At 39.7% G+C, this 22937-nt stretch overlaps 1 protein-coding gene and 1 non-coding gene across 2 annotated transcripts in view; both read left to right on the plus strand.

Annotated features, from left to right (window-relative positions):
* Positions 1-22937, plus strand: part of LOC136394589 (guanine nucleotide-binding protein G(q) subunit alpha) — a 313975-nt gene that overhangs the window by 222129 nt on the left and 68909 nt on the right. The window contains exons 4-5 of the mRNA XM_066367948.1: positions 18199-18327; positions 20401-20530. Coding sequence (XP_066224045.1) covers positions 18199-18327; positions 20401-20530 — 259 coding nt within the window. The remainder of the gene's footprint in view (positions 1-18198; positions 18328-20400; positions 20531-22937) is intronic.
* TRNAG-ACC (transfer RNA glycine (anticodon ACC)) lies at positions 3070-3145 on the plus strand. Its single transcript has one exon. It is a non-coding gene; the product is annotated as a tRNA-Gly (tRNA).

The following is a 22937-nucleotide window of genomic DNA, read 5'->3' on the forward strand; positions in this document are numbered from 1 at the left end:
CCGATAACTTCTGCAGTCTGTGCTTTGTGTATAGTATCTGATTCAAACTTCAGACTTAGGTACAGCTATTAAATTTGTGCCCATCTCATAAGGAACTGGCATCATGACTTAGGGAGAGTGTTTCTTTTCCTGTTTTCTGTTTGAAAAACCAACTGAAGACTCTAGGAATCTGAATTCACCAACCCATCTCTTCTCCCAAATTGCATACCAGCAATTCTCAAATACATAACCCATTGTGATTTGAAACCTTATAACAGGAATTTCTAATACAAACTTATAACCTTATTCATGTGCTAGAAAAAACCTACACACAGTAAGAACTGCAAACAAGTATGTTTGATTGTGGCTTCTAAAACATCAGACTTTAGTTTCCAGTTTCCAGACACAGAGTTCTCGCTGCTTTCTTGGAGCCAAACTTACGTTGATGGATAGGTTTATCTTTGAATGAAAATTGTGTGTGAGTCTAATTTTGCATGCATGCCAAAGTTATTTTGTGAGCTGTCAATCAAAATTGTGTGCTGGGAGAGATGTGCATCCTTGAGAAATTTGTGAGTTCTCTAGATTAAATCTGGACTAACAGAAAGAAAGTAAAGATTTGGCCCTATTGGATTAGTGTAATCAATGCTGTCAGCAATCTGGATAATCAGGCGCCTGAAAAATGGATTTTTTTGTAGTATTTAGCCAGATTTCTGTCTACATTAATTACATTAGCCAGCATGTGCCCTTGTGTTGGTTCTGGGCAGACAGAAGAATGGGTGGGAAATATGCAGCTGCCTCAGGTCAGTTCATATGATGAAATGACCCTCTGGGTGAAAGCAGGACTATGGGGGGGGGGGGGAGCCCCACAGGCTGACTGGCTTCACTCAGTGCATAGAAGATCCAAGAGCTGTTCAGCTTTGTTTTTCCTATAAAGTTGGTCATATTTTTTCCCTAGCTCTAAGCATTTGTATAAGATAAGTTACGATACAGGCCAGCCACAGAAATACTGCCTGGTCAAAAACAGTTCTGTTATTTTTAAAGTAATTTGAATTCCATAATTCTGGAATGTGACATAGAATGTTCCTGAGAACTGAGTCAATCACATTATATTCAACATTAACCCCTTTGTGTGCTTTACTCGTTTCTTATTTTCTTTTTCCTTCTTCACATCACTCTTCCTCTTCTCAGCCTTTCTTGTCTGCCATCTGCCTGCCTTCCCTCCCTCCCTCCCTCCCTCCCTCCTCCCTCCTTCTTTTCCTTTCTCCTGATTACTGTATAAGATTCAGTGAGTACAGAGATGAAAAAATGCATTCCGCCATTGTCTGTTCCGTCTTCTGCCCTTTTAACCTTTGACCAGCTTTTACTTTTGTCCCCTCTGTCCTTCTGTTTTCTTTACCATTTCAACTGTCATCTCCCTCCCCTGTTGTTGTGCTTTATCCCCCGTTCCCTGTCCCTGCTCACATCTCCTATCTGCATGTTTACTCCTCGCCCACATCATTAACCCTGCTTTAACTCCTCTTCCCTCACCTTCACTGCTGTGATGTCTCTCTTAGCCCTTCCTGATGAATAAATCCTCCATTACAAAGGTGTATCTTTATAAATAAATTTTCCACTTCTCATCATTTCTCACCCTTATCTTCTTGCCTTTTTCATAAGTCTTACCTCTCCTCCTCTTCACCTGGTCTGTTCTTTACCTGCCATATATCCTTTTTCCCTATAGAGAGGTCTTGCTATTTGGAGCATCAGAACACCAGTGTCTAATAATAATGTGCTTTCCGGGGTTAGGGCTCCCCCCTTAGCAGACTGCTTTGCCTCCTTCTCCTAGGATAGACCTGAGAGATTCCTGTTTGCGCTTGAGGACACCTGTGCTCATTACTGGGGTTGTTTTTGATACAAGGCTCCACCACCTGTCTGGTGACATTCCTTTGGTTTAGATTTTTGGATTTCTGGACAGGTACCCATTAGTTACTATGAAAATTGGATGTTGCCACATCTACTTGCTTTAGGGTCAACAGCTTTCCCTCTGAGACAATTTCTCCAGGCCCTGTTGGCGCTGTGCTTCTGGGAAAGCCGCCCTCTCAGCATTCGGGCGTGCAGTCTGCAGCCACCATACACCCGCTCGCTCTTGGAGCTCATCCCTTGTGCTGGAGCTGAAGAGGTTGGGGCACCGGGGCAGCTGATCTAACTCCCTTCCAGTGATTATTCCTTCAACAGTTCTTCCTCCTAACAGGTATATAGAGAAATTACTTTTCTAACTTTACATCGGTGTGTGTATGTGTGTGTACATACACCTAATGCATTTTTAATCATATCTTTAGGTAGACTTAAAAAGTAAATTATAACATGTCCTTATATCCACATTTGAGTATGCATCTCTTTAAAAAGGGGGCATTTTTCTACCTAGTGAATAATTCCATATTATGCCCAAAATAAAATTTTTAAAATTTTATTTAGAAAATTAAAATTAATCACAGTTCAATACCCACAGGTCATATTCAGATTTCTCACATTCTTCCAAAATGAACTTCAGAGCTGGACAATTACAAGACTACACATTGGTCTGATTTTTATGTCCCTTACGTCTCCTTTAATCTAGGAAAACCCTGTTTTGCATTTCACTGGCATGTTGAAGAGGCTGGCCTGGATTGGCCACCTCATAGCATGATTTTACTTTCTCCTCTGTCTCTTGGATTTTCTATCAACTGGAAGATACATTTGAAGACTTGACTAGATTCAAGATAAACATTGTGAGTAGAATGCAAAACTGATGTCATGCCCTGGTTTACCCATCATTGATCAAGTTCATGGCCACTACAACCTCAGGACACTGACACACTCCATTATAAAATTTTAATTTTCCTCCAGCCACTACAGGCAGTCAGTGCGATGTCACTGAGAAATCTTCAGTTCCCCATCAATTCTTCACCTAATAGTTTTAATTCCAAATTGGTAATTCTTCTCTGATTTAGTAACTCTATTAGGTTTGTAAAAGAATGCTTTTCTACTTTTATCAGTTGGTCTCTGTTGGCATCCTTCTGTGAAGCAGAAGATTTTCTCCTCAACTTTGATTATCCTGAAGTATATTTTCTGGCCCTGGCTGGTTGGCTCAGTGGTAGAGCATTGGCCCACCATGTGGAAGTCCTGGGTTCGATTCCCAGTCAGGACACACAGGAGAAGCAACCATCTGCTTCTGCACTCCTCCGCCACTCCCGCCTTCTTCTCCCACTGCCATGGTTCAGATGGTTTGAGCAAGTTGGCCTCAAGTACTGAGGATGGCACCATGGCCTTGCCTCAGGCCTCAGGAGCTAAAAATAACTCAGTTGCTGAGCAACGGAGCAGCAGCCCCAGATGGTCAGTGTTGTCTGGTTGGGGACTTGCCAGGTGAATCCTGGTAAGTGCACATGCGGGAGTCTGTCTCTGCCTCCCTGCCTCTCACTTAAAAAAAAAGAGAGAAATACATTTTCTGCTGAAAGGTGTATATTTTAATCATTTTGTTCTAGTGATTGGTTACATAGACTGAATAGATGGTTACATATAGACTGAATAGATGGTGACTGTATTATTTTGTCATCCAAACCAGGACATTTTGAGAAGGCAGAGGGTTGCTATTAATACTTACGATGAAATAGCGCATAAACTAGGAATCTCCTGGTCAAGCAGGGACGTTTGGTCACCCTTGCTAAATGAAATGAAACCTAGGGAGGTGTTTTGTTTTTTTCTTTCCCCCACACCCCTTCATTTTCTCTAAAAGACTCTGCTTTAAGGAGAATGAAACCAATCTCCTCATGCCGGTTAGGTAAGGAGCGGTGTGGCAACCCGAGGTACTGGCTCCACATCCAGTCTCTTCCAGGGATGGTTCAGCACTCTGTATAGATCAGTGCCGGAGCAGCTGGCGGCCTGTCTTCAATCACATTATGCCAGGAGGCCCAAGTGTTAGGATCACGTATTCTTCCCCATCCTCCCCATCTTAGTCCCGGGCACTTTTCCTTTTCCTAAGCCAGGAAAACCCTGCCAGCACAAAGACAGGACAGTTGGCTTTTTGTATTCATCTAATTACTGCTGTGTTCCACATGTTTTTCCAGTGTAGTCAGCAGATGTTCTGTGAACTATAGGGATAGCACTGATGAGGATGCAAGGCCCATATCTTGAGCATCACTGATTCCTAATACTGAATTCATTTGCACAGAATAACTCAAAATAATTCCTTTCTCTACTTGAGGTAATTACGCCTTTTCCTTTTTGACTTTTTTGTGTGCACGCTCTTCAATATTTTATCTTGACTCCTTTACCTCATGTGGGATTCCTTTGTTGTTTTGTCTTTATAATTAAAATAAAAAATTCTTCATTGATATAGACTACTTTCTTGTACAGTGTCATCCCCTTACAGAAATCTTTCTGATTGAGGACCAACTTCTCTGAGTACTGTCTCTAGTTGCGGTTCTTCAGTTTAGACCTGGGAATATGTAGATCTCTAATCTCTAGCAGTGTGAGAATTGGGGCCTGCCAAGCACATATGCTTAAAGTTGCATCGAGCAGTTACTCTTTCACTCTTTCCATGGACCCTGCTGGTTGTGAGAATCAGCACAGGCCACTCACCGGGAACGGGGGGAGCAGAGGCCAAGCATGCCTCTCTTCTTTTCTGTTTGGTGAACTCCTTTTCATCCTGCAAACTCCAATTCACAAGCCACACCCACTGAAAGTCTTGGCCAATAACCAGTCACCATGCCATTGATCTTAATACTTTGTACATACATCTTCTGTATCTGTTATCATGTTTGCTAAAGTCTCTCTCTCTTCTTCTCTCAGTGCTTAACAGTGACAGCTTATGTTTGGCCTTCACAAATGAATGTTCCATGAAATAATAGATGAGTAGTTTCCACTATTTTAGTGACCACGTAGGCACTTTCTGTGGCCAGTGTAAATGAAGTATGATGTTTTAGAGCTGAAAGCATTCAATTCAAGTCTTTTTTTCTGCTGCTCTTGAAGGCCTGGAATCTGAAAACTCTATTATTAAAAACAACAATAGCTGCTATTTACTATATGTTAGATTCTGTGCTTAGTCATTTACATGCATTATTTTGTTTAATCCTCAAAGCCATCCAAAGTGGTAGATACTTCTTATCATCTCCATCAAGTAGAGGAAGAAAGCTGGTCTCTGAGAGAGGTTGAGTATCTTGTTCAAGGTCACAAAATTAGTAAGGGATAGGAGTAGGAGTTGAATTTAGATGTGCTGCCTCTAAACCCCAAGTTTGTAACTACTGTGAAATACCGCCTCACAGGGGATGAAAAGATGGATGGATGGGATTTAGCTGGACAAGTAGGTAGGCAGGTAGGTAGGTAGATAGACTAATAGATAAATATCTATGATTAGATAAATTATTTACCATGAATGGTATAAGTTATTTATTAATCTTTATCAGTGTTGCCTATAGGTAATCTCACAAGTATAAAGTCAAGACAAAAAATTATATCAAATTTACTGATAAACAGACCCAGCAGGGTTTTGATTATCATCCAGAAAACTTAGCCGTGTTTAACAAGGCATCAGTTATTCATACAACATGGAAGAGGTTCTGAGTCACAGAAAATTTCAAAATATTATTTCTTTATTTTAGCCTACAGTCTTAACCTCTCACCTCAGCACTCCATGCAATAACGTTTTTGCTGTAGTCAAAATAAATCCGGTAAGAAAGACACAGTAAAATGACTTGAGCTTCCATTTTTCTGTTTTGATTAGCCAGCTTGCTGATCATAAGCAGTCAGATGGCTGAAAGGGCAGGCAGCCCTGGTAGAAACAAGGAGGTGAGAAACTCCAGACGATGGATAAGCAGTTTGGGATAAGTTAACAGTTGGTTTTCATTTGGTGCATTCTTCCAATTCTATTTAATGCAAGAATAAAAGCATTTTAAAACTGAAGGGTTTTGCAAATTCCTTTATTAACTTTTTTATTGATTTTAAAAAGCCTCAGGGCTCTGACTATCCTTAGATAAAGAAGAAAATAAACAGATGGCTGTAGGTTTACTTTTTTTCTGGGGTTTGCCACCTGCTTTAATATACTGAGACAAGGTCAAATGAGTTCACTGCCTACCGTACCAAAAGCTCCCTGACATTAGCCAGAGAACACAAACTTCAATCACACTGGCATGTAGTGAGAAAAGTCCTTATTCTGCAGGCTTTTGGCAAAAGACTCCTCTGACCGTGTACACCTTATGAAATCAAAGAATTCCTAATCTTGCTCACTGAAGGTCCCTTCCAAAAAGTTTAGTAGATCAGACATCTTTTTTTTAAATTTTTAAAACTCTTTCAATTACATTTTATATTTAATACAATTTTGTATTGGTTTTAGGTTTATACCATCATGGTTAGACAGTCACATACTTTACAAAGTGTTCTTCTGATATTTCCAGTTCCCAATTGGCACCATACATAAATATTAGAATATTACTATTTTTCCTACGCTATACTGTATATTCTCTGGACTATTTTGTAACTACCAATCTGTTCTTCTCAGCCCCTTCACTTTCCACCCAGTCTCCCAGCCCCTCGTCCCCCCTGGCAACCATCAGTCTGTTCTCTGTATCTGTGAATTAGCTCCTTGAACTTTCCACATGGTCCAGGGCCCATAAGTCTAATGTACATAAATGAATTGCCTTTTGGGCATAAGTCAGCACTGGAGTTTATTTCTAACTTCATTCTTAGATTTTTAAATGCACTGGTAATTTGAATGTTGAATTTAAAAAGCAAAAGGAATTTCAGAGCTAGGTTGGCACACCCACCTGATTTAGGGCCAAGCCCTTGAAGAGATACCTTGCTAGATGATCGAAATCCTTGAACTCCAGGATATTGTTGGCTCTGTCTGTCACAGCCATCCTCACCTTGTTTTTGAGGTGATGTTGAGAAAGAAGTGTAAGCCTACTGCAGGCTTCTGGAGGCAGACAAGACCATTGTATGGTAAAAATATTGGGTCGGGTCCAGCTGTCGAATTTCCTTTGTCACCTCTGGGGCACTGATTAAGTAGAAGCCTCACTTGCCTCAGAAATAGGTCTACTAATCTCCTTGAAGGGGACTTCAGTAAAGAAAGATTATGACTTCATTGATCTCATAAGGTGTACACAGACAGAGCAGTATTTTGCCAAGCGCCTGAAATCTGACATCTGAAAATTCTTTCCTAACTTCTGAAGTCCTGTGACTCTGTGCCAGTGCACTACCTTTGACTGAGACACTGTGATCCTGTGCAGTCAGGCTAGCACCCCCAAATTCACCCGGAAATGCAATGAGCAGGAAAATTACTCTCTACATAGTACAATGACTAAAAATATTACCTCAGACTCAGAAGAAGGCAGAGATCTTGGATATGTTTACTCTTTTTAAAGAGTGAGGATAATAACATGGCATATCACTTGTTTTTCACTTAAATGACATATTTACTTATTGTTTTGTTATCTAATGACCTAAATAAACTTTTGCAAGAGTAAACAAACAAAACAAGCAAAAACCTTTTATTTGTCATTCACAATGAATGAACTCTGATGATTATAAGGTCTTAATTATCCCTTTTCGGAATGCTTGGAGCACTTAGAGATGATAACATAAGGCTGAGATATGCTTAGCCACCCTCCAGCCTTCATAACAGAGCCTTGTAGGGAAAGGGCTTGCATTGGCACCTGTGTGCCCATGCATTTCTCTCTGCCTCAAGGGCACAGTCGGTGTGGGGGAGACACTTCACTTTGTCACATTTCGTCAGTTGCACCTTCAGTAGTTTGGTCACCTCTTTGCAGTCCTTTCCATTGTCTACTCAGGATGGCTTTGCACCCAGTTGAAACTAGGGTGCTGTTACTATAGAACAGGGATTGGCGAACTAGCAGGTCAAATTCAGCCTGCTGCGAGATTTTATAAATAAAGTTTATTGGAACACAGCTAAGCTTGTTTGTTTATGTATTCTTTGTAGCTGGTTTTGCACCCAACAGCAGAGTTGAACAGTTGTGACATGGCCCACAAATAGTTGCTGTATGGCCCACCTGAAATATTTACTATCTGATTTTTAAAAATTTAGAGCTCTCCTGTAAAAGATTGAATGTTGAAAGGCCACTAGTACTCTGCTTCTTCCATTATTTAGATGGAACCTAGCTTAGGACTCGTGCTCTGAGTTAACACAGAATCACGTTTTAGAACTCTGAGAGAATGGGTGGCCGGCATTTCTTCAGCAGTACTCCATAAATGTTGCTTTGCACAGCAAAATTTGTGATAGGAAGTAAGTATCAGAAAGCTCTAGATTGTATTCCCTGTCAGTGCTTATAAATACCATGCAAAGAATGTCTGGTACTAACTATGGCATGAATGACCAGAAATGTTTATTGAGTTGACTTGGCTCTGAGAACAAGGATAGAGTCTCATGTGTCCTAGCTTTTGACTCATTGTAGTGTCTGCTGCAGCTGGTTAAGGAGAGTATGATAGGATTTCATCAACTGAACCAAAAGTGAGGACTGACAGGCTTTCGTTAAGGGGCCTGATAGAACCAGAGCTGACTAGGAGACAATCCTACCTGTGGTCACAGGTGAGCCCAGGAACCTTGTTGTCATCATGAAAACCTTTAGGTCATTTGGGTTCCTTTATTCTTAGTCCCTGCCTACCAAGCAGCCTCTGTACCCTGACTGGCCAACCCTAGTGGTCTTCATTATCACTATGGCTTCTTGATTAAGAGTTATGAATTGAATTTTGATCTATAATTAGTTCAGTAAAGTTAGTTAGCAAGACCAGCTCCTCAGACCTCATCATACATGTCAAAATTAAACTTCTGATCTACAGAATTAGTATCCAAGTTAAGGTCACATGATAATCTGAAACCTTTTGCTCATGGCTGACACTTGGCTATAATCACTGGAACCTCTGTTATGACCCACATTTTCGTGGTAGTATGATTATATATAGCTGTGTGTGTGTGTGTGTGTGTGTGTGTGTGTGTGTGACAGAGAGAGGGACAGATAGGGACAGACAGACAGGAAGGGGGAGAGATGAGAAGCATCAATTCTTTGTTGCAGCACCTTAGTTGCTCATTGATTGCTTTCTCATATGTACCTTGCCGGGGGTCTACAGCAGACTGAGTGACCCCTTGCTCAAGCCAGCAACTTTGGGCTCAAGCTGGTGAGCCTTGCTCAAACCAGATGAGCCTGCACTCAAGCAGGCGATCTTGCGGTTTCGAACCTGGGTCCTCCATGTCTCGGTCTGACGATCTATCCACAGCACCACTGCCTGGTCAGGGTATATTTAGCATTTTTATTTCCACTAACTATAAGCTCCTTGAGGATAGGACTCATGTCCTTTTTTTCTTTGTGGGTCCCACTCATTGCTAAGCACAGGGCCTTGCTTTCAGTATAGGCTTTCTGTGAAAGTTGTCAAATGAATAATTAATAAAAGAGTAAGTAAATTTTGTCTTTGCTAAAATTTCTGCTCCTCTCTCTCCTCTCTTCTTGTCTGCATGGTATAACTCACCCCCCACTTCCTTGCTACACTGTTCCCTAGTGACTGGAACTCATCATCATCTTTTCCTTCTTGCTGCATTCATAGTTAGCAGCACACAATTTGGCACTTAATTATTTCTTAATTGATTCATCTGTGCTATCTTTGCTTCCCAGGTAGCCTGTTGTCCCAAAGGCAAAGAAAATACTCTCTCTCTCTCTCTCTCTCTCTCTCTCTCTCTCTCTCTCACACACACACACACACACACACATTTTAAGTATTTTGTGCCAACTCTCTGTGCCATCCCCAATGCACACAAGTGCATTAGATTTAACTTATAACAGATTTTTAGTAAATATATGTAAATTGACTGAATTAAGCACTACCATTACATTTCAAGACAGGCAGACTAGAATAAAAAGCAGTTGGGTGTTGTTTCTGATGCTCTGGAAATATAAAAATCATCTCAAATTATTCAACAACTTTGAAAGTTATCGTATTTTAAAAAAAGAAACTTATCACACACATAAAAGGTGAACAAATAAACAGAGCCAAATAGGCAAATTGAAAAAGGCATTTTCTTTCTTCCTCCTTTCCCTTATCTGTCTGTCTATTCATCCATCATCCGTCCATCCATCCATCTGTCCATCCATGCATCCATCCATCCATGAGTCTGTCCATCCGTCCATTTGTCCATTTGCCCATCCATCCATACATCCTTCCATCCACCCACCCATCCATCCATCCATCCATCCATCTGTCTTGCTCGCGCTCTCTCTCTCTCAATGTTGTTGTTTTGTTCTGTTTGTAATTACAGGGCCAGTTTATTTGTTAGAGCAACAGGCCTGAGACTATCTGTGACCCACGCCTGTGCCTACCCCTGGCACTGGTGTCCATATGACACCCCATTCCCCATTTGATACCAGTGAGCTCGTATAGGCATTGGGTCAACTATCCATATGTAAGATGTATAAAATACTGAAACTGTTTGCCAAATGCAGTGATAGGATCTTTTTATGAGATATTTAATTTAGTTTTAAAAATATGATTCTTCTTGATTAACTTATTAGTTCTTTGAAAAAGAAAAATTGAAATGCATGATCTCTTGGGCTTCTCTTTTATCCCACAGAATATTCTCCCTTGAGTATTGTTTATGAACTGTGAGCTTGTCACCTACCTCTAGCCACTGGATGATCTTTGTTTTAAACCTGGAATTTTGTATTGAAAACAAATAGCTTCTTGCCCTGGCCAGATAGCTCGAGTGGTTAGAGCACCGTCCTGAAGCCCAGAGGTTGACAGTTTGATCCCCAGTTGGGGCACATATGGGAACTGCTCAGTGTTCCTGTTTCTCTCTTGACCTCTCTCACTAAATGAATAAAGAAAAAGAAAACAAATAACTTCTTATGAACAAAATATCTGTAGTAAATACTGCACCACCTTGAATGCTAATCATGGTGTGCCAGCTGTTAAAGAGGAGTTGATTTGCCCTCCACAAAATGAGCTCTGCAAGAGATGAAAGTGTATATTGAGTATCCCATGCAGTCTACCAGCCTCAGCCAGTTCCAGGCAGGCTTGCTTCAGCAACAGGGTCTGCCAGATGAGGGAGGGACTTGGGTAGGTCTTAGTACCAAAACCTGTACTTGACTCTCCCCTCAGGATGGCAGTTTTGCAGAACTGTTACTTTAAAGCCATTTTTTTAAAGTTAATTTTGATCATTTCTTTTTCTTTTTCTTTTTTTGAATCCTGTGGTCACATAGCAACTATTCAGTCACTATGTGTTCCTGGTTTCTCCTTAGCTGTCACTGCTTTAGACAGTGTCAAGTAAGATTTCATAGCATGATCTAGCTTTCAGGTCCCCCAAGACTGCCCCTCTTACAATGAGGTCTTCTTAATTTTTTTAATGAAGTCGACCTAGTTTTTCTAACCTTCTTTTCAATAATTAAAAATGTGCAATTCTACCTAGAGTCATTTTCTGTGCTAGAACTTCATCTTAATATCTGACTTCAACTGCAAATCTGTTACAAATGTCACCTCTGGATAGGAGGCCCTAACACAGGAGTTGAAGAACCCAACACACACCCCACAGCATGCTACATGAATGCCCCAAGATGCTATGTTCATTGTCTTACTATGTTTGGTTGGACTTATACTAAATGTCAGAGATTTCTTTTTCCACTTACCACCCACAGATACTTTCTCCCTTTTGGTATAATTGCTGAGGGTTGCATGTCTGTAACTTTTATTAATTTTTTTAACCCCAGCTGTAATGTGATATAGATTGCCAAATTATGTTTCATTCATGTGCCTTCATTTAAAAAAACAAAACCACTTGAATTTCTAATTTCTGTGCTGTTCTTGGTTTAGATTTCAATTACCTTTCTAGTCATAGGTAGTGGGGTGTTTTATTTTTAATTATGATTTTAAAAAATATATTCTCATCACATGTCAAATTGGAGTATGAGTTAAATGTGAAGGTTAATTTAAAAATGTTATAGACAAACTATTATCAAAACTAAGGAACAATTGGCATGTCTTTTAAAAACATTCTAGAGAGAAAATGCCATATTTAATTTGATTTGAGCATATTGTTTGTGATGTTTAAGCTCCTTTTTTATGTTTCTAATCATTTAAATTAATGGATTATATTCCACTTCTGAATTTTGTATTTTTCCTGCAGCTAAAGATGATCCTGACGTTAAATGTATAAAGAAATGAGCAGTTACAAGGTGTAATTATAAATTAATGTGTTTGATTTCCTTAAGTCTTTCATTCAAATCAGCCATGCCACAAAAAGATGCTTTGTAGATAATCACCAAGGATTAGAGACAGTTCACACAGGTTGCCAGAAAATGACTGTCCACAGTAGACAAATGTTTATTTCATCCTCATGAAACCCCATTTCTCTTCTTCATTAAACCCTCTTCTTCCCACAAGTTGGTAAACTTTTGCAGTCAGGGATCACATACTGGGAATCTTCACACTCTTAGCACCTACTAGAATGTCATGGTCAAAATGTGTTGTTCAATTTCAGATGACACTGCATGTTTCTCATATAGTAGGAAAGGAACCATTGAAAGTTTACTTCAGGAGTCTCTTTGTTGCTTTGCTTTTCACTGAAAACTGTCAGAAACCTATTTCTTTCATTAAAGGGATTGAATCAGAACTGTTAATAAGGTGCCACTCACTGCCTCCATGTGCCCTGGATGAGAGTGAGTTCCAAGGCCTAAAAGTGATATTAAGCAGCATAAAACAGATGTACAAATTCTATCATTTTGTGACCAGGACCTAAAGAAGAGCCGAAGCATATCTACTAAATACGTTAAGCAAATGCTGCTGGTACTTTCTGTTGTCTGTACATTCATCAGAGGCGTTTTAATTCAGAATTTCATCTTTACATAATACAGGTCAGTAATAGCCCAGAGAAAGAGGCTATTATATAAAGATGGGCAGTTAACCCCTCCCCTTTGTTTTCTTCTAAAAGGTATAAGAACCTGTCTAATAACTGCAGCATTTTTCATAAAATCGTTTTAATGTGGGTCACAGGTTGAGCACCTGCTGTGTTCCAGGCCCTTGGCTAAGTGTTGGCCACCAGCATGGACAATGGGAGTCACGGTCCCTGACTCCACAGAGTGTGAGAGCCCTAACGAGGCAAACCTGTGTGGGAAATTGTGAGGTTTTTTTCTAACCAATTATGAAATCATCAATTATTAATGTCTAAAAGCAATGGCAGAGTCGTTACATCCCCATAAATGGATTGGAGTGAGCTTAATCAATTAAACCTCCCATTTTCTAGCACAGTCCTACACATGTCTCCTAGACAGTTAACTACGTGTCATGTACACCATAGGAGCTTTCTCTCCCTGACACCAGGAGACAGCTACTGCCAGCCACTTGTTAAACATACATTGCCTTGGAAATGTACCTTGTGCCTGTCACTATAGCAACACCCTGAGAATGACCTCAGCAGCCACTCAGAATCATTTCTCCAAAACAAATTATAGCTATAATTAACTCTCTGAATTTACACTGCACTGTAAATTTGTTCAGACCTTGGTGTTTCTTTGTAAAAGGTTAAATGAATGGAATAATCCAACACGAACCCAACCCCCAATATGCCATCAGCGTTTCCCTCAGAATATGAGGTGATGCTTCAGTGGAAAAAACAGTTCGGTTAAGAGATTATTCTATTACATTTTCTCAGAGTGTGACAAGACTCAACAAAGGAGGAGGCTCTGGTCTTATTGTGCCAGAACTCTATTTCTAAGGGAGTAGAGTAGGTTTTTCCTCCTAAGCAAACGTGAGAGGCAGGGAGTGCTGGGTTCCTTCCATGGGTTCCCTGTAAGATCAGAATGAGGGGCACATGGGGTTGGGATTTCCACAGGCAGCCGCCCTCTGCACTGGCCTCCCTTGGCAGTGAAAAATGCAGGTCTATGTTGCCTGCAGGTTGAACCTGCTTCACAAATTATTTGCAACGTATCTTCAACCTTGGAGTAGCCTCTGAACTGCCCAGACCTTCCTCTAGGAGAAAGTAGTTTGTGTCTTTTGTTTGTAGGGTTTGCTGCTTTGTTTTGTTTTTCTTGCTCTGTTTTATGGTGTTTGGGTTTGGTTTGGTTTTGGTTCCAGATATATGTTGCATCTAGTAGGCCCTTTCAGTTTCTGTTGTTAAACTAGATAAGTTTTTTTCTCAAATTAAAGGGAGCCTTTCTCTGCACCATCCAACTGAGGGAAAGCAAAAAAGAAAGCCAAGCAAGAACTGCAGTTTGTTTTCAAGTGAATCGGAAATGTATGGGACACCTTTAAATGTCCATTGCCTTGCCATAATCTGTGTTCAATACCTGGGCAAGGAACAGACCAAACAGGGCCTGGCAAGCAGCCAGCACTCAGTAGAAGTTCATTGTTGTTGTCGCTCCCTGTGGACAATACTGATACTGAAAAGGAACAAAAGAAAGATGAAGAGGAAAAAATATTCTCCCAAGAGCCAATGTTTCAGGCATTCAGCTGATGTCTCAGTGATGCCCAGTTCACAGAGAAACACCGCTGACCAGATTTTTAGGGCAGCCTCTACATCAGAGGTCCCCAAACTACGGCCCGCGGGCCGCATGCGGCCCCCTGAGGCCATTTATCCAGCCCCCGCCGCACTTCCGGAAGGGGCACCTCTTTCATTGGTGGTCAGTGAGAGGAGCATAGTTCCCATTGAAATACTGGTCAGTTTGTTGGTTTAAATTTACTTGTTCTTTATTTTAAATATTGTATTTGTTCCCATTTTGTTTTTCTACTTTAAAATAAGATATGTGCAGTGTGCATAGGGATTTGTTCATAGTTTTTTTACAGTCCGGCCCTCCAACGGTCTGAGGGACAGTGAACTGGCCCCCTGTGTAAAAAGTTTGGGGACCCCTGCTCTACATCCTTGTAAGTGGTTTTGAAATCACAGGTGTGTGCCCCAATTTTATCTTACTTGAGCATGTTTTCCAGGGAGTTCAGTTCACTCCTCTGAATTGGAAAGAGGCTAGCCAGGTTCCTACTATACAGAGACAGGTATTTTCCCATTGCGTGTGCTGGTTCTTTAAATTCTCCTGTGCAAATACATGTTTAAAAATAGAGTTGCAACAGGTAGGCCCTGGCCGGTTGGCTCAGTGGTAGAGTGTCGGCCTGGTGTGCAGGAATCCTGGGTTTGATTCCCGGCCAGGGCACACAGGAGAAGCGCCCATCTGCTTCTCCACCCCTCCCCCTCTCCTTCCTCTCTGTCTCTCTCTTCCCCTCCCGCAGCCGAGGCTCCATTGGAGCAAAGTTGGCCCGGGCGCTGGGGATGGCTCCATGGCCTCTGCCTCAGGCACTATAATGGCTCTGGTCACAACAGAGCAATACCCCAGATGGATAGAGCATTGCCCCCTGGTGGGCATGCCGGGTGGATCCTGGTCGGGTGCATGCGGGAGTCTGTCTGACTGCCTCCCTGTTTCCAACTTCAGAAAAATAAAAAAAAAAATTAAAAAATAGAGTTCCAACAAGTAGTCAGTTGAGAACAGTCTTTGAGAACAGAAAGCCATGATTTTTCTTCACCACAGGAACACGACAGCACCTTGTGTACAAGAATTAGCCACCCTCTGTTCTGACCTGCTGAGTATTGGGTTAAGGAAGTAGAAATGGTTTACTGGGCAGCATATTTCTGAGGAAGTTTGCCAGTGTAAATGAGAAGTTCTCCGATTCCTCTGAATTAAATTTGTATACATAGTAGTTAAATAAATGGTGATCTTGTAGGTTTAAAATTGTATGTTGATTTCAAGTTTTTCAAATCGAGGAGCTGATAAATCAAGAACATCCATCTACATAAAGTAGCCACTTGATTTTTGGCATTGATGGTGTGCTGAGCTGATTTATCTGTAGAATGAGATACATACCAACTCCTAGAACATGGGCTTGTTAATTGCATCAGACAACTCCAAGACTATGACTAAAATTTTGGATCCAATACATAGTTGAATTTCCTTCCTGCCTCTCATGCCGATATATTCTCCCAGCCTCTCTCCCTTCTCTCCTCCAGCCAGTGGTATAATAATTAAAGAGGACAGGCTGGTTCGATCAGTCAGTGGAGAGCTGATTGCCAACTAGGGAATCAGGATGTGTTTGGGATAAGGCCACTGCAATTCTAATAAGTTGCTTTGGTGTAGCAATTTCTAGGCTGATACATTTTTATCTTAAAGGATTGGTGTACCTCTAAAAAGGCAATGGTTTAATTCTTTGTTAAAGTCAGACTTGGTACTACTCTTTTATGATCCTGTTAATCTTAGAGACTTAATGTAACATTTCTTTTCCACACCCAGTTTCAAATTTAATTATATCATTAATATGAAAACATCACTAGTACTAATGGTATTTAAATAATGCTAAGACTAAATCCCAACATAGGCAACCCATTCATCCAGCCAGCCAACAAATACTCAGTAAGCAGCATTTGCCAGGCACTCTTCAGGTACTACGATGGGTGAGATGAAGTCCTTACCTCAGGTCACATCAACTGAGTGTCTGTACTGAATGAGTTGGAACACGCTCTGCCCTGGACATTCCCTGTTACACATCTCAGAACTCACTGTTTCTTACTTGTGGGCATAGTGGTACTGCAGATCTAACCCCTTTCTCTTCTGTTAATGGCTCCATCTTTTCTTCCAATCTTATTCATACATTAATTACATTGTGTCTACACTTTGTAATTCTGTTCTGAAACCATATCTGTGCTCCATTCTCCCCAGGGCCAAGGGGAGCATTTTGACTCTGAAATCATGAAGATGCCACGTTGAACAGTCATTCTCTAGTCTGCAAATCATTTTTTGTGCTTTAAGAGAATGAAAAATGAAGGGAATATAATATTTTTTAAGTGCCAAATTATACTGATGGAGAACATATGAGTTGCCAGTGGTTAGGAACAGGATGGGGAGCACAGGACAATTTCTTTGTGGTAATAGAACAATTTTATACCCTGGACACGGTAGTGATTGCAGTGAATCTCTGCGAATGATAAAATTTCTTACAGCCATACATCCCCAAAATGTGTGTGTGTGCACGCACACATGCATGTGTACATAAAAACTGGTGAAACCTAAATAAGGTCTGTAGTTTAGTTAATAATACTAAATCAAGGTCAGTTTCCTAGTTTTGATAATGTACTGTGGTTACATGAGGTATTACCATTTCAGGGAGCTGGGTCAAGATTATAGGGGATTTCTCTATAATATTTTTGCAATGTCTATGAGTCTAAAATATTTCAAAATTAAGTTTCTTTTTCTCTCCAAAAAAATAGAAAAATATAAGCTAATAAATTTAAAGTTTAGGTGTGGTGACCCTAAACACTGGGAATATCTGACGTTGACATTGTTACCTCAGTAACTAGAAATCTCATAACTGCATCTTAATCATGAATGACTTAGACCAGGGGTCGGGAACCTTTTAGGCTGAGAGAGCCATGAACACCACATATTTTAAAATGTAATTCCATGAGAGCCATACAACGACCCGTGTACGTTAAGCATTATCCAATAAAAATTTGGTGTTGTCCCGGAGGACAGCTGTAATTGGCTCCAGCCACCTGCAAACATGAACATGAGCGGTAGGAAATGAATGGATTGTAATACATGAGAATGTTTTATATTTTTAACGTTCTTATTTTTTTTATTAAAGATTTATCTGCGAGCCAGATGCAGCCACCAAAAGAGCCACATCTGGCTCACGAGCCATAGGTTCCCGACCCCTGACTTTGGGTGAAATTTAGGATTTGGTATACTGGTCCTCTCTTAAGAAATTAAGGAGATACATTCCAGGAAGAAGCTCTGATGTTATACAAAAGGGAAAAAAATGCATTCTGACCTTATATGTGACTCTTATCTGTTTATTTATATAAACATTATTTGTATAAATATTTCAAAAACTATTTGCTTTAAACTCCTGTGTTATCCACTGGACCTACTAAACAAGTAAAGCATAGAAGAACTTATTTGATTTCTTTTCTTCTTCCTCTTTACTCTTGTCTGGGTTCTAATTGATTGTAAGAGACGAAATGAGAAATACAGTGAACCAGGTAATCCATGGAGGGGTAACCTTGCTCTGTCCAGTGGAAGGTGACTTGATCTTTGAGTTCTCAGTCATCTTTGACACTTTCTGATATCATTCTTTTTTTTTCCACTTTATGCTTATGATTCATTTTTGTCCTTCTCTTTCCATAGGCAGGGGTGATGTGATGATGTCACTGATGTTCTCATTGTGTCTTCTCTCTAGCTATCTTAATGACTTGGACCGTGTCGCCGACCCTGCCTACCTGCCTACGCAACAAGATGTGCTTAGAGTCCGAGTCCCCACCACAGGGATCATCGAATACCCCTTTGACTTACAGAGTGTCATTTTCAGGTAGTTACTCAGTCCATACAACCCACTTCTGAGCTCTGATACCTTGAGTACATTTGATGAACTCTAGAAATAGTGAAATCATGTGTAGGCTTTAAAACAATATCACCTTTATACCGATTATCATCATTAGATACGCAGAGGAAATAATATGTCCCTGAAAGAGGAAGCAGAGGAAAGACATATGGGTAGGTTTCTCATTTCAGATCAAATCACCAGGAAATCAGTGAAATCTTAGTTTGCTCATGGTTGAACAAAATCAGTTACTCAAACATTAGTCCTGATTTAAATTTTGGAGGAGTCATTTTACCTATGAAGTTAATAGATATATATTTAGATTTGTATAAGACATGAATGATCTTTTGACCTGATTAATTATAGAAATTATATGTTGGCCACATGCCTCTGATGAGCAGGCCTCTGACATCCCCTGCCAAAGCTCTGTGTTTTATTCTAATCAGTCTCTGCACCTGTGCTTGCATCTGGCTGCCATATACGACTCTAATAGGCATATCCAAAAGTGGGTGACATTTTGGAAATAATTCTGAGCTTCATATTTTCACCTATATAATGGTTGCATTAGATGATCATCCAGGTTCCTTTATAGCTTCAACATCTGGATTACATAAAGTTTGAGTTCATAGCATTTAAAGATCTTTAATTTGAGACACCCAAATTTCCTTCCTCTTATAAACCGTATTACAGAATATTTTCTGAAAATAGCATTTCATGGAGATTTTCATCTCCTTATTGTTTTATTAATAGTGACTTCTAAAACCAAGTTACCATTATATCTTATTTTTTCTACATTGTATACGCTAGCATTTAAAGGACATTTTTGCCCACTACAATAATAGTAGTTACTTAGAAAAATATTTCCTGCCACCATCAAAAGCATGTTATGGAAATTAGTCTGACAGGATTTAATGGAATGTGGGTTTAATGTAAATGAGAAGCATGCTATTCACTCAGGATCAGGAAAGAGCTGACATTTCAATTTTTCTAAAAACATAATAATTCTAGTTTTGATGTCCATAGTTCATAAGTCTCCCTGAGTCTACTGTTTTGCCTCTCAGATACCTCTTCCATGCCTTAGAAAACTTTTAGAAAGAACTAGAAGAACTTTGATTTCTTAGTTAAGGTTTAATGCTTAGAGGCAGGAGAACACTTGGAGGCAGGAACAACTGCAGTTTTTAGCAAATGCGTACAGAGCCATAGTCTCAAACTTTTATACCTAAAACTCATTCTATGAAAATATCCTGCAAATGCACATTTTTGTTGAAATATGGAACAGCAGTTTGAAGAAATTTGGATTCAGTGCTAAATATTTTTCTCTATATATTATCACTAAAATTACTTGATGTCAATGTTGGTTCCTGAACCAGTAACTCAGCACAGAATTGAAGTGTAAAAACTAAATCCTTGAAATAGTTAAAATGATGGCCTCTTGTAGTTTATATTTATGGCTGGTTAAAGCTGTTTTGTGCATAAGGCTAGTTGCACTATTTTACCCAATATGAGTGGACCTGTCCCAAATTATTGTCAATGTTGGAAGGAAAAACCTATCCAAATGCTCCCCCTATGGATAGAGGGTCAGGAGAGCTGTGTCTGGATTTAGTGAAGGCGTCACACACACCGTAGTGACATGTACGGCGCCTTCCGTCCTCTCAGTGGGCTTGCAGTCAGTTCTTGCATCCTTGAGAAATATTTGAGGATCTTCATCCTCATTTTACAGGAAAATAAACTGAAGTCGGTATTTGCCATTAGAGCTTAGTACAAATAAAACTCATTTTGTTTCTTACTCTTCAATGTTTGATTAAAAAAACACCATTTTGCTTGGCTTGGCACAGGATTATATTTTACAAAGTTATAATTTTTGTATACATCTGGTAACTGTCTGATAATCACAATTTTTTACCAGAATGCCTTGATGTTGATTGTTCAATAACTGTCTATTGAATTTATTTGGATGTCCATTCTCTTTAGAGTATTTTTCCTAAGTTTGTAAGTAAAGTTATATTTATATTGAATTTTTTTCTTTATATGCTATTAATATAAACATTGTTAACTTTGCAGAATGGTCGATGTAGGGGGCCAAAGGTCAGAGAGAAGAAAATGGATACACTGCTTTGAAAATGTCACCTCTATCATGTTTCTAGTAGCGCTTAGTGAATATGATCAAGTTCTCGTGGAATCAGACAATGAGGTGAGTGCTCGTTGGACAGGTGGTGGGTCATCATCTTATATCTGATGTAAATAAATGATAGGAAGTATGGTGTGGGGTATGGAGTAAACTGACTTTGTCGCTTTCTTGACTTGATTTGGGGATTTTAAAAATAACCAAAAATAACTTTATGGTACCCATGGTATACTCAGTAAGGTAAGCTCTTTTGTCATATGTATGAGCAGGTGTGTTCAGAGCTAATTAGATGCAATTTGATACTTTTATCATTATGCACAGGCTTTGAAAATGAAAATAACACAAATCTTAGGCCAATTATCCGCTCGTTCTATAGCCCTTTTCCTTCAGGCTGGAGTCGGGGGGTGTTGGAATGAGTCAGCCTGTTGTGTTTTCATTTTGTCTAAATCATTGTTTGGGTGGTGGTTTCTGAGTACTAAAAAGTACTCAGATCTTAAAACCTCTCTTGGAAAATGTGAGTGACTTTGCAGCTGACTCCGAACCAGTTGTGGCGCTGGGAGGTATCTTGGTGAGGTAGCTGTTCTGCTCTTATAGAACTCTATAGACTGTGGCACAGTTTTGCCTCTGCTAAGCAGTGAGTGAGTGAAAAAGTATCCTGGTGTGCCCGTCTAGAGAACTGATTGAGTAATTGAAGTTCCTCCCCATTACATGAAAATGTAACAGGTATAAATACGTATTTTGAGGATAATAAAGGTTTGATGATGTGTCAGAGTTGGTTATAGAGTATAATTAAAGGGCATAAAAAACTGAATTTGAGCTGGAATTCAGTGTGTGTGCTGGAAGAATGGAGAAGATGCAATTGATATCTTGATAGGGGCAAAGATTGCAGATTGACACGCCAATAGTAAGTATGAAATATCCTCCTAATAGGGTAGAAAATAAAGAAAACGAAGTGAGATATCTCCAATAGCTGATTAAAATAAGCTCTGGCACATTAAAATACACTTTTAATGCTGTACATCTGTTAAGTGTACAAGCATTCTGGATTCTTGGTCCTTTTTAGTTTTTTATTTTTCTGTAAGTATTGATATCTTCATTAACATACTCATCCATAGCATTTCTTTTGTATGTAGGATTAATAAAGAGTTCATGAACCATTATTTCTTATAGAACTGAGAATTACCTATTCATGCATTTTAGAATCTTTCTTGGGTGCAAGTATGTGGGCCTTTCAATCAATCAAAGCCCTTCTTTTTAAGAATAGGGTTTGTCAGCCATTTTCCCTTGGTGTAGCTATAATGCAAATATCAGTTATCAGAATTTAAGTCAATTGCCATCAGAATCTTAGCTATGACATCTCTCTGCAATAGTCTCCCCTTATTCGTGGTTTCACTTTCTGTGGTTGCAGTTACCTGCATTTAACTGAGATCCAGAGATAGTAATTGGAAAATTCCAGAAATAGACAATTTAGTAAACGGTTCATAAATCATTACTTGTGTACCATCGTGAGTGGCTTGGTGAAATCTTGCACTGTCCCATCCGGGCCATGCATGGCTCATCCGTTTGTCCAGCCTGTTCACACTGTAAATGTTCTCCACGCCCTCGTCACTTAGTAGCCAGCTACCCTGGTTATCAGCAATATCACAGTGTTTGTGTTAAGGTCACCCTTTTTTTCTTAATAATGACCCCAAAGCACCAGAGTAGTGATGCTGGCATTCAGACATGCCAAAGAGAAGCCATCAAGTGCTTCTTAAAGGAAAAGGTGAAAGTTCTCGACTTAATATGGGAGTCCACAATCATATGGCTTTTATTGCATTATTATTATAATTCTTTTATTTTTAGTTATTGCTAATCTATTACTGTGCCTAATTTATAAACTAAACTTTATCATAGGTATGTATGTATAGAAGAAAACATGGTCTGGTCCGGGGTTGGTCCTGTCGTAGTCTCAGGCATCCACCTGGAAGGGGTTCCCTGCAGGTGTGGGCGGGGGACTACTCTCTGCATTTCTATCTTTATCTCTATCTGTGTTGGGTTGTGGTTCCATCATCCTTGGTTGTCATATTTTGAACATACTGCATATTTCAGAAGCAGACATTTGATAAGATTTCTGATGCCTTTAAATGTTGAATCAAGACAAAAGTATTTGGATATACCTGTTCAAAACTTGCTGGGGATCAAGGAATCTAGATATACAAAAATAAAAAAAATAATAAAAAAATCAACTTTGCCCTGAAAGGCTTCATAAAAGAGATATGGTTTTGTAAGATTTAAGAAACACACATAATTTTAATTCTTATGTTTCTGTTTACATTGTAGCCTAATGTAAAATAGTTTACATTAAAGGGAAAAATGTGTTTAGCAATATACATTGTATATTAAGGTAATGCATTGTATCTATAAAGAAACATGTTGCCTGACCAGGCGGTGGCACAGTGGATAGGGCGTCGGACTGGGATGCAGAGGACCCAGG

Source organism: Saccopteryx leptura, chromosome 2, assembly GCF_036850995.1.
Source record: "Saccopteryx leptura isolate mSacLep1 chromosome 2, mSacLep1_pri_phased_curated, whole genome shotgun sequence".
Taxonomy (NCBI): domain Eukaryota; kingdom Metazoa; phylum Chordata; class Mammalia; order Chiroptera; family Emballonuridae; genus Saccopteryx; species Saccopteryx leptura.